Here is a 15,994-nt window from a genome sequence, read left to right on the forward strand (position 1 = left end):
GTAAGGGTATTACTTCGACAAAGTATTTTTTGTTAGTATTTTCAAACTGCCTTTACATACCCAAACATAAGTCATGGGTCTTTGCAGTTGGTAAAATTGGCGTTCCCTGCTGGTAGAAGGGCATTCTCAGACAGCTAAAAGGGCGTGGCCAAGTCTTTTTAATCCCCCAACGCCTGGTTGTTGGCAGCGGCACTGATACCCTGGGTACCAGACTCACTGTATATAAAATAGTGAGTCTGGTACCCTGGGTACGGCACTGAGCGCAATGAACAATTTACTAAAGATATTTGATAACCTTGTCACATAATTGAAATTAGAAAAATATCTATTTCGTGATCGGGTTCCAAAGAAATCAAGCTGGCGCAGTAATTGTTTCTCGTACGATGAACGACCACAGCAACTGGTGTTTGAAAATTTAACTGCAAAATGATATGTATTTCATCATTTTCGAGCTGCACTATAACAAATTGGTTGCTTTTTAATTCTACCAGCGCTAACCTCTTTTCTGGAAGGAGTTACAATGCCTACCAAAGTCTTGGAACACTGACGTCAATTTCCAAGGTCAAAATCAATCATCCTCCTCTTTCCTACAGAACAATGTTGGTTTATTGGTTAGGAGAACAGGTAAGGATTTTAGGAAAAAACATTCGTTTGCGCTTCTTTTGTGATATTTCTCTAAATTATCAACATTGTTTTAGGGGGAAGAGGCGGAAGTAGTAAATTTTTTCCGGGAAGGAATGAAAGATATCAAATGCAACGCAAATTGCTGGGTGTTCCTAGTACTTTGTTTTGACAGGCATTGTACATAGTAAATTAACAGGTACTTCTTTTGGTCAACAAATGACAATACAACACGAAAGAGTTTAGCAAGGATCTTCCAAATTGATCCCTTTGAACGAGGGATTATTTCATTTAGCGACAATCACATAACAAAAGGAATCTAAAGAACGCGAAAGAACTTTATTTTTCGCACAAGGATAGGTTGTTTTGCGCTTGTGAGAAAATTTTGGGCTTTAACTTCATTCTCAAGAAAACTTTACCAGTCAGTTTGGCGATGATGTCAACAGCCTCTGTTTCATTGTCGTATCAAATTTTGAATTGACAAGAAAATGGCGTCTTTCATGGATAGAAATCCACGAAAGGTGAAGGAAATGCTGGCCAGTTTCCTCCACACTCCCGAGAGATCTAACGAAGAGAAAAATAATTCAATATTGTGAGTATTAACTTTCGTTACTTCCTTTTCTGTATACCATTCACATTTACAACACAATTTTTATACATCATGATCCACATCCATTTTTAATCAGAAGCAGTGTTTTTCCATTGTTCATCTTATGGTTTATGCCTTACTTATCATTCAGCTTTGAAGTAAAAGCACATTTAATTTAGATGCAAAGTAAATTATTTTAATCAAGAAAGAATAGATTGTCTGGAACTAGAATTATTAATAAATTATCTTTTGAAATTATGCCATGTTTTGGAAGCACTCCGTGCGTGCCGTTGGAACCCCAAGGAGTTAATCTTAATGTCATTTAAATAAACTTGAATAGATGCATTATGCAAATAATATCAGGCTTTGATGATGGCCGAGCAGTTAATTGCAGGTGTATTGAATTTTGATTTTAAGTATTCTTGTCCAAACACATGCCTGCCCTAACTAGTAAATTAACCTTTAACAAAAAAAACAACGGCCATACCAAAATTTAACTATAAAATTAATGAATTATTTCAAGAAATTAATTTGGTTGTTAAACTTAAATGTTTTGAAAATGGTCAGAAAGTTTAAAAGTTCAAATCAATCAGTTCAATTTATTTCAAAATTCGACACAACATACAATTAAGGCTACATTTGTATGCTCAATACTGCTATACAACAATTAAAGATATATATGAATAAAGAATAATAAATCAATGTTGATTTGTAGCACTGTTGTGGTGATATTTTGAGCTTAGAGTAGTGAAATGCTGTTGTTTCTGTCCATATGTGTCCCCTCCTTTATTAAATTTCGTATCAAAGGATGAAGAAGGTGTTTTCTGTAATATTTTCAATGTTTTTTAGCTAATTTGTTCAGTTAAGTTATATAGAAGCACTTGATCAGTTATGTCTATATTAAAAAAATTTATGGTTTTCAATAATGATTTCAATAGAAATTTACAACAATGAGCTTTCATATCAGCATTCTGACAGACTTATATATTTGCTCTTATATATGAAGCACCTAAATATTTGCTCTGATGAGGCCTGTATGCTGAGTCAGATATTAGCCATAGTTAATTGTTTCTTGTTCTCAGCTCATTGCTTTGTGCCTTATTTGCTACATTTCTATTAACTTTTCACCGCAAGAATTCCATCGATTGAAGTCCATTGAGCAGTTTGCTATTTTGACTTTTCCTTTATTTACACACTTATAAATATTAGAGTTTATTTGCAAAAGGTTAGAGCAGTTGCTTTGGGCAGTAACTGTACCATTGATTACCTGGTCACTTTTAAAAAGATATTTATAACTTATTGTGGCAGGCTTCAGTTTAAAAGAAGTCAATTTATTTTATGTAGCTATTGAGATAAATTTTGCTCTTGAAAGTTTGTTCTTGTAAAATGCTAATCAAACAGAGCCATAAAAGTGTATCTGATATTATGGCAGTGGCAGGTAATGTTTTAGCAATGTAAATAGCGAGTTTATGTAACATAATTTTTAATCTGGAGGAATTATTTTGTAGGACAACTGCATCCTCATCATCAGATGTGAAGATGACTTGTAACCCAGGAAGTAAAGACATGTTCCTTGAAAGAGTCAAATCATTTTCTGTATCCTTGAACTAACATATCTCTTTTTGGTTTATGAAGCTGTCTAATCTAAATTAGGTTTTCAGTGTTTCTGCACAAGAGTTTATGTTTGATAGAGACTAATCTTTTGAATTTTTGTGGTGATTAAGTTTCACTTTAAAGATAAGATTTTACAAACTGAGGGGTTTCTTGATAAGAAACAATTCACCCAGCTCTTATGGTCCTACACAATGCATTCTGATGTCTTATTGAACATTTTCATTTTCTGTCAGACAATCTATTTGATGTAGCATTCTAGAATTCCATCTAGTAATGCCATGGGTCACATGTAAGCCTGTGCTTTTTGTTTTTTCTAAATTTTATTTTTTCTTCATTGTACATTCTTCTTTCATGGGTTATTTAAAATTAGCTTTTAATGCCAGTTCCCTGATGACAACATTCAACAGGAAACTTGAAGTTGCTGATTACACATCAAAGTTTTTGAGATCTAAGGTATTGTGAGAGGTAGAGTGGTCAATATGAATAATCCAATAATTTCTCTTCATATAGGATGATGGTCATAAACGATGAAGGAGGATGATTTATGTTGATGTGAAATCTTTTTGAAATTTGATTCTTGTTCTATTTACCTGAAACTCAAGAGGTATATGCATCAGTTAAAAAAATTTTTACAAATTTGAAAGCCCGTACTTGGAACAAGCAATAGTCAATACCAGTCAAGTGTTTCAAACAATAACATTCTCTTTGTAGCTATCCTTTGTAGCTAGGATTATCCCCCAGGTCATTTTTAAGCAACCATGATCACATATTGTTTTCAGAAGAAAGTTATAACACATCTGTTAAGTTAAGAGAATCTGGCTAGGAAAACTTCTTTTTTTTAAAAATTATTAGTTAGATTAATGTTGTGATGTCAAAGTTTGGTGTTACTTGAGATATTGACTGTTTTCTATTTGATACAGTGCTCATCTATCTAACAGTGATGCAGAATTATCAGTCTAAAAGCTGTCTGTTTCTTCTAATTTCTTTTGCTCTATACCAAGGAGTTTCCCTTTTAGTTCTGTGATGGTTTTAAGTCTCTTTAGATTCATTTGTTTAGTAAACATGCACAGTTATGTAACCACACCCAGTGACTTTCAGTCCAATCATTTTTTTAAATTGTCTGGTTATTTAAATAGGACATTTTTTTTGCAATGAAAGACTTTGCTGTTTTCAGTCAGAATTTTCATATAATATAAGTCTTTTATTTCCATTTTCTGTGAACATTTTGTTGTGTACTAAATGAAAGAATCCAAAAAAACGAAATTTCTTAATTTAAAGAAAGTGTTTGTTGTGTCTATGCATGCCAGTCTATCAAAGGTAGCAACCATATTTTCCAACCTTTTTGAAAGAATCTCGAGTTTTCTCCTAATAATCAATCAAAAACCACATTTTCAAGAAAATTGATGACAAATTTTCTTATTTTCATAAACAATTTTATTCAGCACCCAGTTTATCAAAATTTTCAAGTGAAATGATAACATAGAATATAAAAACATGGAATTTCAAAGTTTGCATTAGTGTAATACGAGACAATTCCTTTTTCCTACAAGCCAAAAGGATTTTCAAAGATCTGTCATCAGTCAAGACAGGCTGTGTTTGGCAATCATTGGTTTAGGGCAACATTAGTTTAAACTTTCCCTTTATAGTCATTTTGCCACCTTGACTAAGTTTTTACAGCCATCTACATGGACTGCCAAGCCTGTTGAATTGTCACCATTGCACTGCTCAAGATATGGCTGGATGAATGGTGACAATGATGAACTTGTTTGTGTCACATGCAAAGCAGCCTTGAATGCTGGCTTGCCTGATAACTGGGACAATGAAACTTGTGAGTTACTTAGAATACTTGCTTATCCATTCTTCATAGCCAAAGAAACATATCTGGAATTTATTTTTGATTTCCTGAATTACAAAAAGTCATTTAATTTTTGTTTTCCCAAGGATTACAAGCATTGCATCTTATCAGGCTTAAAGCCTTTACATCTCACCTTGTAAATTTACTTACTTTACAAATTGCCAAGGACATCTATATTCTTCGTTGAAAGTCTTTGGTAAGGTAGATTTCGAAAGAATCAATGTTACAAATTTGTGTTATGTTCCACCATATGTAATAATATGTTCCACAGTGTATGTTCATACAGGGCTGCCGAGAGCGAGTCCAGACCCCAGGGCACCCAATGCGTGTAGGCATCTTTTTGACAAGGAATATAGATCCCAGAATATGAAATTAATATAGATTCCATACTTACAGGTGCCAGAATAGGCACAGCCCCCAGGGTACTTGCCCTGACCACCCCCTTTTTTGGCGGTCTTGTGCCCACAGGCTTTATATTTCAATTAGTTAGTAATGTAACAGCTGACAAATATGCTTTAAGTGGTGCCTTTGTCATGCTTGAGGCCTGGTGTACATTTTTCATTAGCTACTTGAATACAAGGCAGCTGACGTTATCAAGCTTTTGACCCAGAATATTTAATCATGGAAATTTTTATTTTTCAACATTATGGCAGTTGTGTTTTTCCAAATGTCCAGCTTGCCTTGTTTCTTGAATTCCATTTGTCTCACAGAATTAATAATCCAATTAAACTTTTATTTTGGGTTAACTGTAATTCATAAACAAAAATACAAAATCAATAATATTTTTATCTTTTTCCTTTACCAGACTGGAAATCTGGTCATAAAATCATTTAGAACAAAATTATATTTTAGCTGTTGCTTTAGGGGTTGAATAAATTCTTAGCACTAAATCCACGGAATTTTTTCTCAGGATATGTAACTCTTAGAATGGCATGCTCGTTTTTTGTTTTCCTGATTCTTAAAATTTATCGTCTTTCAAAACTGACATCACCTGACTTGACCCGATCTCTTTCGCCTTAGCTTTTTAACTCATCACATATCAAAACTTCGATTTAGGCGTTCTAGGCCTCTGCATGACATGAATTGTGGATGTGAACTGTCGATGCAATGGCGGCGCCAGCCACTGCGCTCTGGGGGGGGGGGGACACAACAAAATATTTTAGACCACGCCCCTTTTAGCACCAGAAAACGCCCTTTTACTGACAAGGAACGCAATTTTTACCTGAAGGGAACGCCCATGACTCACTTTTGACTATGTAAAGGCAGTTTGAAAATCATAGGATTACATCACAAAGAGTACGTTGCCAAAATATGACCCCTCCCCCAACATTTTCTCTTAGGATTTAGACGAAATGCAAAACTGATCCTGCCAAAAACGTGTCCCCCCAGTCCCCCCCCCCGGCGCCGCTACTGGATTATTGTTCGATAAAGGTATGGCAACAACACCGATTGTCAAGCAACTTGCAAAATGAAGTTGAACCAGCTATTTCTCTTAATTAATACGATTCGTATATAGGTCTTATGAAAGAAAATGTCCAACTCCGGAACTCTGTTGTCTAAGCCCACTGACATTTCTTGTTAAAACTGCGTTTAATAATGATTTGAACACCTGGTAGTGTTTATCCAATGCTTTTCAATTGGCTTTACTAAAGGCAATGAGATCAATCATTAATATAAAACAAAATTGGCGTAATTTTTTTAATGTTTACAAAATAGACAAAACTAAAGTTCTTTATTGGCCTTTGATTGTTGAACATAATTGTCCCACACAGCACCTATTCCATTTCACACATTAAGCTGTAGGCATGGCATATTATAGCTTTGTAATAGTTTGAATGCAAATCAAGTGAAAATGAATTAGATAGGAATAAGTTTAAATAGAACCACCTTTGTTGAATTTTCTCCACTTTCGGCTGGAGCCCCCCTTCAATAATAGACAAAATTTAGTATGTTTCCTTTATAACAGTATACTGAACGGGAAGGAAAGCAATAGGAAGCCCCCCCTCCAATATGAATTTCGTTCCGACGGCACTGCAAATCATTATTTAACCACCCCCAATCCTTGACACTTAAATCCGTCTCTGCAGATGTACGAATCTTAAGTCAAACTGGACCAGAAAGTTAACCAAAGTTAAAGACTCATTGCTAACAATGAGCCATTGCGCTACGCAAGCATCCCATAATGCATTTTTAGACAGTCTGAAATCAATTTTGGTGAATTCGTAGAAGTTTACTGCCATTGTTTGGATCACCACCACGCTCGCAAAGGCCCATTGTTAGCAATGAGTCTTTAAGTCATATATCGTGGTGTCACTGTTTTTTGTAAACGCTTATCGTCGACTATCTGGGCAAGGAATCGTACTGCTCACTCCTTGTTTTGTTAGTATAAACGGAGAAAGAATGAGTCCATATGCCTGGTATTTTTCTAAGAATATACATTTTTGGAAGTAACTTTTTATAACGAACTCAATACTTGGATTTCCGGGCCGTTTATAAACTCTTTGACTGGCTCATAAAAAACGTTTTTCATAGTGAGCCCGTTTGAAAGAACATATACCGTCTTCTTTCTTGTGATAGGGAGAGAACACATAGTTGCAGAGGCATGCCATTTTTTATTGTCTTTGCCTTATATTTTTGTTAACTTATATATTTCATGAATTTTCAGGCCTTGGAATTTTGTCGGCTCTTGTGAATTTGCTGCACAAATTCCATTCTACGAATTTTTGTCATCTCAAAATTTAAGAAATAATTAGAGTTTCGAGTACTCAATCTTTACACAATTTTAAGACACCTTCACTACTGAGAAAGGTTTTTGTGAAACAATACGTGTATCATCATCATCAGGTACCATCTTCTATCTGAAGGTTGGCTACCATGACCCTCCAACTATCCCAAAATATGAGTTTTGATTTGTTGTCATGGTCATAGATAATACGTGTATATCCGTTGAAAATGTTTATATATTTGACAGGCTCTATATTATTTCTTCAGATACTGAAATGTGCAAAACAATTCAAGAGAAATTGAAGAAGGGGCACAAAGATGTTTGTCCATGGCAAGCAAGCCCATGCCCGGTTTCCTTCCTTAGTCTTCCTAATCATTCAAGAGATGGCTGGCACTCATACCTCCGAAATGCATTTGAAAAGCTCCTCACTCTGGGGAAAGACATGCCATTACTGGATGAAGACGTTCTTGATAAGATGGTTTGTTGTGTTTCTTAAATACAGTAAATGTCACCTGCAGATCAGTCGATCTCTCTCATAACTTTGTTGTATTGCTCTGGATTCATCATATCTTAGTCCAAACTCTATTTCTTAATTGCCCAAACTCTATTCTAAGACTCATAATTGTACAGAGTGGAATTATATCTTACAACTAAATTGATAAGATTAAACCCTGTGAAAAATTCTTTCAATTCCTATTAATGGCTCTTTAACATTTCACTTCTGAGTGTTCTTAAGAATAAATCCAAGATCCACTATATTTTCTTCTCTTTTTTCCTCTAATTTTCTATAATTTATTAGGGGACCTTGAAGGTAGCTCTCTTTTCTCATTCTGTGTGGTTGTTAGCCTCCCTTAGAGGTTCCTAACAACCTCTTTTAAGGAGTTGTAATGTTGGTCTCGTTATCATATGGAAAATTTATGGGAAAGGAGGGGTCGCTTAGCAATACCAATCTGCGCCAGTAATCATTTCCTACGCATGTGATTAGGCAGCCTTAACAATATCTGCATTTTGCTCGTATTTTTGATTGGACTATTTCGATCAAAAACTTGGTCCCAGCCCCCTTTCTTTACCGGGTCAAGTCAGCTTTTTCGCTTGATCCGCACCTGCGATCTATTTTCGTTTGAGTGGGCAACTACAGAACGTGGATCCTCTGTTTAATTTTCTTTCTACTTGGCGCGGATCCCACGCACCTGTATTAATCGTGGATCGTGAAAACGTAAGCGTCTGCGAAAATTGCAAATTGATATTTGCAGTGCCATATCACATGTTGGTCTCGTTGTCATATGCAGTTATTTAAAAGAAGAGTTGCATGTTTTTTGACGGTTTAAAAATCGGCTGTAGTGTGTCGGGTTAAATTTTGACCCTGTTTGAAAATCAAAATGCCATTCTAATGTTTATCTTTTTTGCGTGAAAAGACGGAGAATCAGAGCAAATCTGAAAAAGGAGGAGAGTTGACAATATTGGCAGCGATGATTTGCTCAGATATCAAATTTCCAGCCTTCAGGGGACACTTTTTAGCAAGAGTGATAACCAAGCTAGTTTCACAACCCAGTAATGGACAGTTTCCGTGTTTTGAAAAATCACGTGGTTTGAAGCCGTCTTTCCATTTGTATCAATGAACAAACCTCATTGTCAGTAGTTCTCGTTTACATTTCTTTACTGTCGTTACCTTTTCAGGGTATAGCAGAGAGAGGTGTTATCCAGGAACTACTGAATATCGTCAACCACCAGTCAACTAACGATGAACAGAATTTATTCGCAAGAACAGCCGTTGCCCTAGCTCTTTGTGGGTGGAAGCCAAGGTAAAATTAAGTGTTGTTTACTCTTAATTTTTATACCAAGTTTCTCTCGTGTGATTAGTAAAGTGAAATTAATGTTAATTTTTATGGACTTACTTGCACGAATATTCACGGCTGACCGCTGCAATTTGAAGTTGCCCCGAAAGAAAGTTTAACACGAATGGGCAGGGCCGCCGAGAGGTTCGGAAGCCCTGGAGCAGAACCGAAAGACGCTTTTCATTGCGATCACCCTATGTATTTCATAATAACGCTTAACTATTGTTTCAAGGCATGATTTTTTAAAATTGATTTATTCTGATTTTAAAATGGAATTTGTTACTTTATGAGGCCCCCTAGATCTGGAAGCCCAGTGGTGATTTGCCCTCCTGCTCCTCTCAACGGCCTTGCGAATCGGTTGCTGATTTCATCAAAGGAGTCTGGAAAAGTTTATTTTAAATTAAATTGATTGCCAAGGTTTCCTTCTATAAGGTATGCAGTTCTAAAAGAACAATCAGAAAAGTTTCCAGACGTATAACTGTAAGCACGATATACTAATAAAAAACTCTTAGCTAATGCACTCGATACCATTAAAATATAAACAATGGTGTTGAACAGCGATTAAACGTTTGTTCAGCACTAAGCAGGCCGTCCTTTCTATTCTCTATTCGACAGTATTAATTGGTACATGGTAAATGAAATCCTGTTCTTCTTACGCGTAGCAATATATTTTTGAAGTATGATAATAGTAATAACAACTGCACCATAGCTTTTTAAAAGCTGAACATATTCCCTATATAAAGAATAACATATATTGAAATTTGCCAGGCATTTAAGAAAAGTTGTTGTGAGCTCTTTCTAATGAAAATCAAGACTACTGCCCAAAGACACTTGGTAGTTGCTCTCGTTGTTAAAATTTTACCCTTTTTAAAGTTATACATCATTTTATAACAAATAAGCCTTGTCCTTGATAAAAGCAGGCCATTACGCAAATTGCCACTTCATGATACATTTTTCTACATTTGTGTAGTTGCTCTCGTTGTTAAAAATTTTCATTATTTATCATTACTGTCAAACTCAAAAGCTATTTTTGACGCGGCCTATTGGAAACTTCGAGGGTTTTTTCTGTACCCATTTACCAACTGAAATGCCAGAAACACTTTGGATCTTTATCTCATTAAAATAAATAGCATAAAGGAAATTATGAAGAAAAAGATTTTCTGTTCGAAAACTTGAAGGTAGCGGTCCTTCTTTCCCAACTCGAAGGAACCTAAATTAACGGCGACGTACTAATGGTTTTTCGCTTTCAGAGTGCTATCTGCTGTGACAACAAAAATGTTATGCAATGTTTCAGGACGATGTTTTAAGGGAATCCACAAGTTTGTTTTTAACTAGTAAACACCGAACTTAACGTTAATCTATAGCATCATAACAACCTTTCTCATTGAGAAGTATTTTGTCTTGTTCTTTCAGATCGTATAGTTCAAATCTCAATATTATACTCCATTGGAGATACTTTTACTTCGATAAAGATTAGGTCTTAGCTCAGGGCTAACTTTTACCATGTTTGTGTTATGACTAGAGCCACAGGTAGTTTTGTACAAGTGTTTTGCAGTTTTTAGTAGTTCCCATGCCATTTTCATTTCAGTGAACAGGTGAATGACGATGCTACACTTCTCTGCGACACATGCTTAAAGGAATGCGGTCTGTGGAACTTCGTTTCTGTTACGGAGGAAAACAATCCAGTGCGAGCAGGCAAAAGATTTGCCACTGAGCAGGGGAAGATGGGAGTAGATACCAGGAGTATGTATGCTAGCTTTTTGAGTGATGTGTCCACATTTCGATCGGCTGAATTCGTCTCGTCTAATGTCTCCATGCATTCAGAGACTGACAGCCAAATGTCCGAGAACGGGATGAATGCCACCGGTGCAAGCGACAATAGACGAAATGTAGTCCCGCCACAAGGCGAGAGTAGGGCAACAGTATCCGTTAGTAGTGAAGCGGGAGAACAAGCGAGACCGAGAGACAGCCTGGGAAGCACGTCAGAAGTGGCTGCTGAAGAAGGTAGCGACGAATTGGTTAGTCAAAAGTCGGAACGAAAACTCCATCGTTCAGGCTCACAAGAAAACAGAACCTTCGCTCATATTTTTATGGAACCAACTGCTCCAGATACTGGGAAAATGGAATTGATGAAGGCACTTCTTTTTGCCAAAGATCTTCAGTTTGATCCATCGTATAGTGAGTCGGTCATTAGCGAAGTGGGGTCAGAGGCCTTTGAGAAAAGGATTGAGATCGCGAGAGAAGAGATGTCTGCCGAAGAAAATACACAAGATCCTGACCCTCCACCACCTCCACCACCAAACCAAGAAAATCTAATGAAAGAACTCCTTTTGGTCACGGCACCACACGAAGGCAGCCCTAGAGGTTCTGAATCGATATTTAGCGAAGTTGGTTCGTTAATGTTTGATAAAAGGCTAGAAACATGGTCCGTTTGCTCGCCACGTGCAGAAACTCCCACGATGAAAGATCGATCACAGGTTCAAGAAGAAGAGAGCCCAGTCAGGACGAGTAGCCTTGAAGGAAGAGTAAAGCGCATGCGATTTCACGTAAGCCTTTGTTTCAAATTAAACATATTTCTAGTGTAATGATATAACATCATATCTCATTCAGGACCACCATGTTGGAGCTTTACTTAAATCTCTGCCCATTCGGCTCTTTCAAAACAAATGCTTTCATAGCGCATGCGCTACACAGATTATGATCTGGATGGCGGACGTGTTTAGGTTTAGGTTTAGGAAGTTCTTGTTTAGGAAGATTATATTGTAATGTTCATAGAAACGCCCAATCATAAGCTTACGAGTTGTATTCAACTCAGCGGGCACAAAATATACAATATTTAACAATGGTTCAGTTTACTACCGTGCCATAGTGTATTCCAGAGTTTCTTGCCTAACCTTCAAGATTATTTTCACTTAACTCCACTCTTGAAAACAGACGATATTAAACGCTTTCAGAGCAACTTGAAAACTCCTTCCTCCAGCTATACGCTCTCATTCTCCTCTCGACTCTCCCAACTCCAACTGAGCTTAATAATAAAATAAATCAATTTAAAACAACAAGATGCAGCTATGCGTGCTTGAAAACTAATACCCGTTTCTAAAGTGACTACGGACAGTACAATACTAATGATAACAAAACAGCAAGGATAATTATGCTACACCGATATTTACAATAAACTTTGTATAACAACACTTACCTGAGTTACTTAGCAACACTGACTTAGCATCAGTAACAGCCTAACGAATCTGTTTTTATTGAAATAGGAACCAGGTTTGCATACATTCAACGTTGTGGAGGAGCATCGGCATTGGTGCCCATGGTTGGTCAACGGAGAAACAAAGTCGTCAGAAGGAGGCAAAGAACCTTTGCCAGGATGGAAAGGAGTCTTGAATTCGCTGCTTAATAACGATAACAGAACTGACAAACTTTTGCAGGTATTTGAAAGTTTGTATAGCGAATCCATTCATGCTTATTTCATAAGGCCGGTTTACACGATCATATTCAGGTAAAATTTCCATCACATTTTTTTATGTGATCGCAGATTGTGATCGTGTAAACGACCTTAGAAGTTGCTTGAAGTTGCACGAAGCAGTAAGAATTGATCTATTTTAATTGCCTGTTGATTCACCGTCACAGATTTTTCATCTGACCAAAAACTCAGATTGATTCAAGCAGGAAAGTATCGTATTTACATTTGATAGAAATTATTCATAGCATCAACCGTACAAATCCCAAATAACAAGTGAAACTCAACTTCACTGACAATCTTTTGATAAGATTAATGAAATCAAGTTGCGTATTTTGGAAACCCCTATTCATGATTTTAAGTGTACCGTGAGCTTTGTTGGCGCTATTAACGGCGCTATGTCCAGTTAGTCAAATGTGCACGCTTCCATATATGCTCTGTGGTGCGTTTGCAATTGCGAAATCTTCGAGACTTAATTCTGCGTCGCCTAATGGAAAATTAACAATAGCCTGTTATGGAACAGCCTGTTATTGCAATCAGCGGGAAATAAAATCAACTGACCACCGAAATTCATCGGGACAAAGTGCTTTCAAACATATGATTAATGAAGAATTTTTATAATGAAGTTAATTGAACGTGTTGTTGGGACCACTATTTCTAGCGGTGCCCCTATCTTAATATTTAATGATAAACGAAGTGTAAGATGAAGACTCAGAGAAATATCACCATTTTGTGTAACTATTTTGTATCAAATCCATCAATATTCTGTTTCACATTTTCGCCGATCACCATCATTACTTCAACTCTACTCCTACCAACTAACTAACTTATTACGAGTTTCAACTTAGATAATCACGTTCACTGAGACTTGTCGATTGATATTTTCCATACGTTTGTCCTTATTAGGTATTGAGATTCAAAACATGTTATTTACTACTGCTTTAAATCAAATATAAAATCAACATTATAATTAAAACTCTACATGCCGCCGTGTATCTCGGCACGTATTACACTACCGAATGTAATAACAATAACTGTGTGGGGTCTTAGGATACCAAGGAAGGTCTGGGCCCCAACACGTGTTTCTGAGTAATCTTGACGTATGGTAAATGTGCAGGGTTCCCATGATACCTTTCCGAGTATGAAGATTTGTTTCATTCTGGTCAACTTTCAAAGTTTTTTGTACTGACCTGTGTTTGATCGAAAAGCAGCATTTAGCATAATAAAATTATTTTTTCGTGTCTCTGCCTCAATAATGTCTTAAAGCCGTAATTATAGATGAATTTCTCACAATGTGCTGAAATGTATTTGTAGCATAGTTAAAGCCAGAAAAAGAAATTGTTACTTTAACCTCTTGCTTAATGTGCCCCCTTACTGACCTAATGCTTACGAGACCAGTATCACTGTCTCAGGAACGTCTTCTCAAGCTTGAAAATTTCTTTCTTAAACCTTGATATTTAACTGTATCATTTCAGGGTTCTCCAGATGAAGTTTGGAAAAGTGTTAGAAGAGTATTGAAGGACTGCCAATCACCAAAACTCGAACCAGCGGATTCTGGAAAATCTCGAGATGACAGCCCACAATAACTCGATTTCAATGTGTTTTACCATACTTCTGGGAGTTTCAGAAGCTCTTTCATGCGAGAGAAAAATTATGACAAGCTCGCTTTTATGCTGGCCTGGAGTCAACTGAACCACCACAGAAAATTATAAATGTTTATAAGCAGAAATTGGACGAAACATTACATTAACTTTTCTGTTTTTCCCCTTAATACTTTTTGTATACTGCTTTATCCGAATGGAAACAAACTTCAGAAATGACAGAGACGAGGCTCATAGAGAATCTATTTAATTCAAATTTAAGTATTAAGCTAAATTTTCACAACTCATATCCCATGTTTCCTAATTTTGCGAATTCCCTTTTAGAATTGTTTTTCCAAAACTACTGTTAAGCTACTAGAGTATTAAGGAACGGTGATACCATCCTTCTACAAAATTCAGGGGAAGCTACGCGAATTTCGTCCAAGATCTGAAATCATCACAAAGTCATAAAAATCGTCTCTTTTTCAAATACTCGCTCAGTCGCAGAGGTTTCCCGCAACATTGTTGACATGTTTTTTTTGCCCTCGAATAATTTCGATGTTTTCCATATTTTTTCTTGTTGCTTAGTTAACTCATCGGTCCAATCCCGCTTTCACGTCCAATAATTTCAGGATTATTTTCGCCAAACTTTGAAGTTAGAGTAGAGGCATTCATCTGTGTTTGGGTCATTTATTTTTAAGCAAAATGTTGGATCGCCTGAAGATATGATGCTATTAGCAGTGCAATTATATAATAATTTACTTCGCAGACAGAAACTAAAAAGTACCTGTTTAGGATCCTGATTATTTTTCATGTTTCAGCAAGAGGACGGGACGGCCAAATAATGACTAACAGAAATTAGTTTTTCAGAATATCACATTTCTTTTATAGATAATTCACCATTCTATAACATTGTCTTAGGGATCATATTTTTGTCAATCACACGATAGAGTTTAAATAAATTTCTACCATTAAGTGTGGCAAAATAGAAATTTGGTATTATCAAATGCTCTTGTAGGCCCTAATAGCAACTATCCACAGCTTTACGTCAGTCGAACAGCTTTGTGTAAGTCTAGCAAGTCTAGGACTTTTAGTTTGCCAGCAGTTTCAAAAAGATGCCCCTTCGAAAGGCTCTCGTGCATTTTGAACAACAGTAAATTCAGCAAACAGCTGCAAGGAGGTGTAAAAATGTTTCAGTTTTCACAACGAGCCTACTAAGAAGCAGTACTGATAACCCTAGCTTCTTCACCACTAGCTATATGTAATATGTTTCTATAGATATGAGGAATATAGATTTAACCGAAATTTAACAATCAGCCGATTAAAACGTTCCTTGCTGTTGGCATATGCTAGATTGGACTAAAAAGCGGTGTTTGAGCAATTAGCGTATATTAAATGAAATCCTCCTTTGATAGATAATCGTGGGTTTGACTATCATTTGAAATAATTATATATTTTAAAACGAATCATGCTTTTTCCGCTAGTTACAAATTCACAACTTGTAATATTTATTTTGTCATACTCCATTTTTCATTGTATTTAGAATTATAAAATACTGATATTTCCAGGAATTGTTTGCCATCCGGATTGGTATGTTATTTTTAGGACTGGTCTTGCATGTCTTCTACTGCCTTTTTAGTGGATTACCGTAAATCCTCGAATTGGCCCCCCCCCTCGAATAAGCCCCCACCCTAGAACTACAAATTGTC

At 36.3% G+C, this 15,994-nt stretch overlaps 1 protein-coding gene across 2 annotated transcripts; it reads left to right on the forward strand.

Annotated features, from left to right (window-relative positions):
- Positions 1–313: 313 nt before the first annotated feature.
- Positions 314–15,872, forward strand: LOC135692648 (uncharacterized). Of its 2 annotated transcripts, XR_016144614.1 has the most exons (9): positions 314–1,213; positions 2,719–2,806; positions 4,502–4,652; positions 7,671–7,882; positions 9,082–9,206; positions 10,828–11,785; positions 12,503–12,673; positions 14,181–15,654; positions 15,701–15,872. XR_016144614.1 is itself a non-coding variant. In XM_065210857.2 (8 exons), exons 1-8 carry the CDS (start codon positions 1,110–1,112, stop codon positions 14,289–14,291), a joined length of 1,920 nt encoding a protein of 639 aa, XP_065066929.2. In that variant the 5' UTR covers positions 314–1,109; the 3' UTR covers positions 14,292–15,872. The 2 variants fall into 2 exon arrangements, 1 of the variants encoding a protein (XP_065066929.2); XM_065210857.2 differs by having other exon boundaries at positions 14,181–15,872.
- The last annotated feature ends 122 nt before the right edge of the window (positions 15,873–15,994 follow it).

Source organism: Rhopilema esculentum, chromosome 3 (genome assembly GCF_057945365.1).
Source record: "Rhopilema esculentum isolate cy_ngs chromosome 3, ASM5794536v1, whole genome shotgun sequence".
NCBI lineage: Eukaryota > Metazoa > Cnidaria > Scyphozoa > Rhizostomeae > Rhizostomatidae > Rhopilema > Rhopilema esculentum.

Coding starts and splice junctions, on each gene's coding strand:
- LOC135692648 (XM_065210857.2), top strand. CDS start 1,110: ATGGCGTCTTTCATGGATAGAAATCCACGAAAGGTGAAGGAAATGCTG. Junction 1,214..2,718: donor GAGAAAAATAATTCAATATT/GTGAGTATTAAC, acceptor ATTATTTTGTAG/GACAACTGCATCCTCATCAT. Junction 7,883..9,081: donor AAGACGTTCTTGATAAGATG/GTTTGTTGTGTT, acceptor TTACCTTTTCAG/GGTATAGCAGAGAGAGGTGT.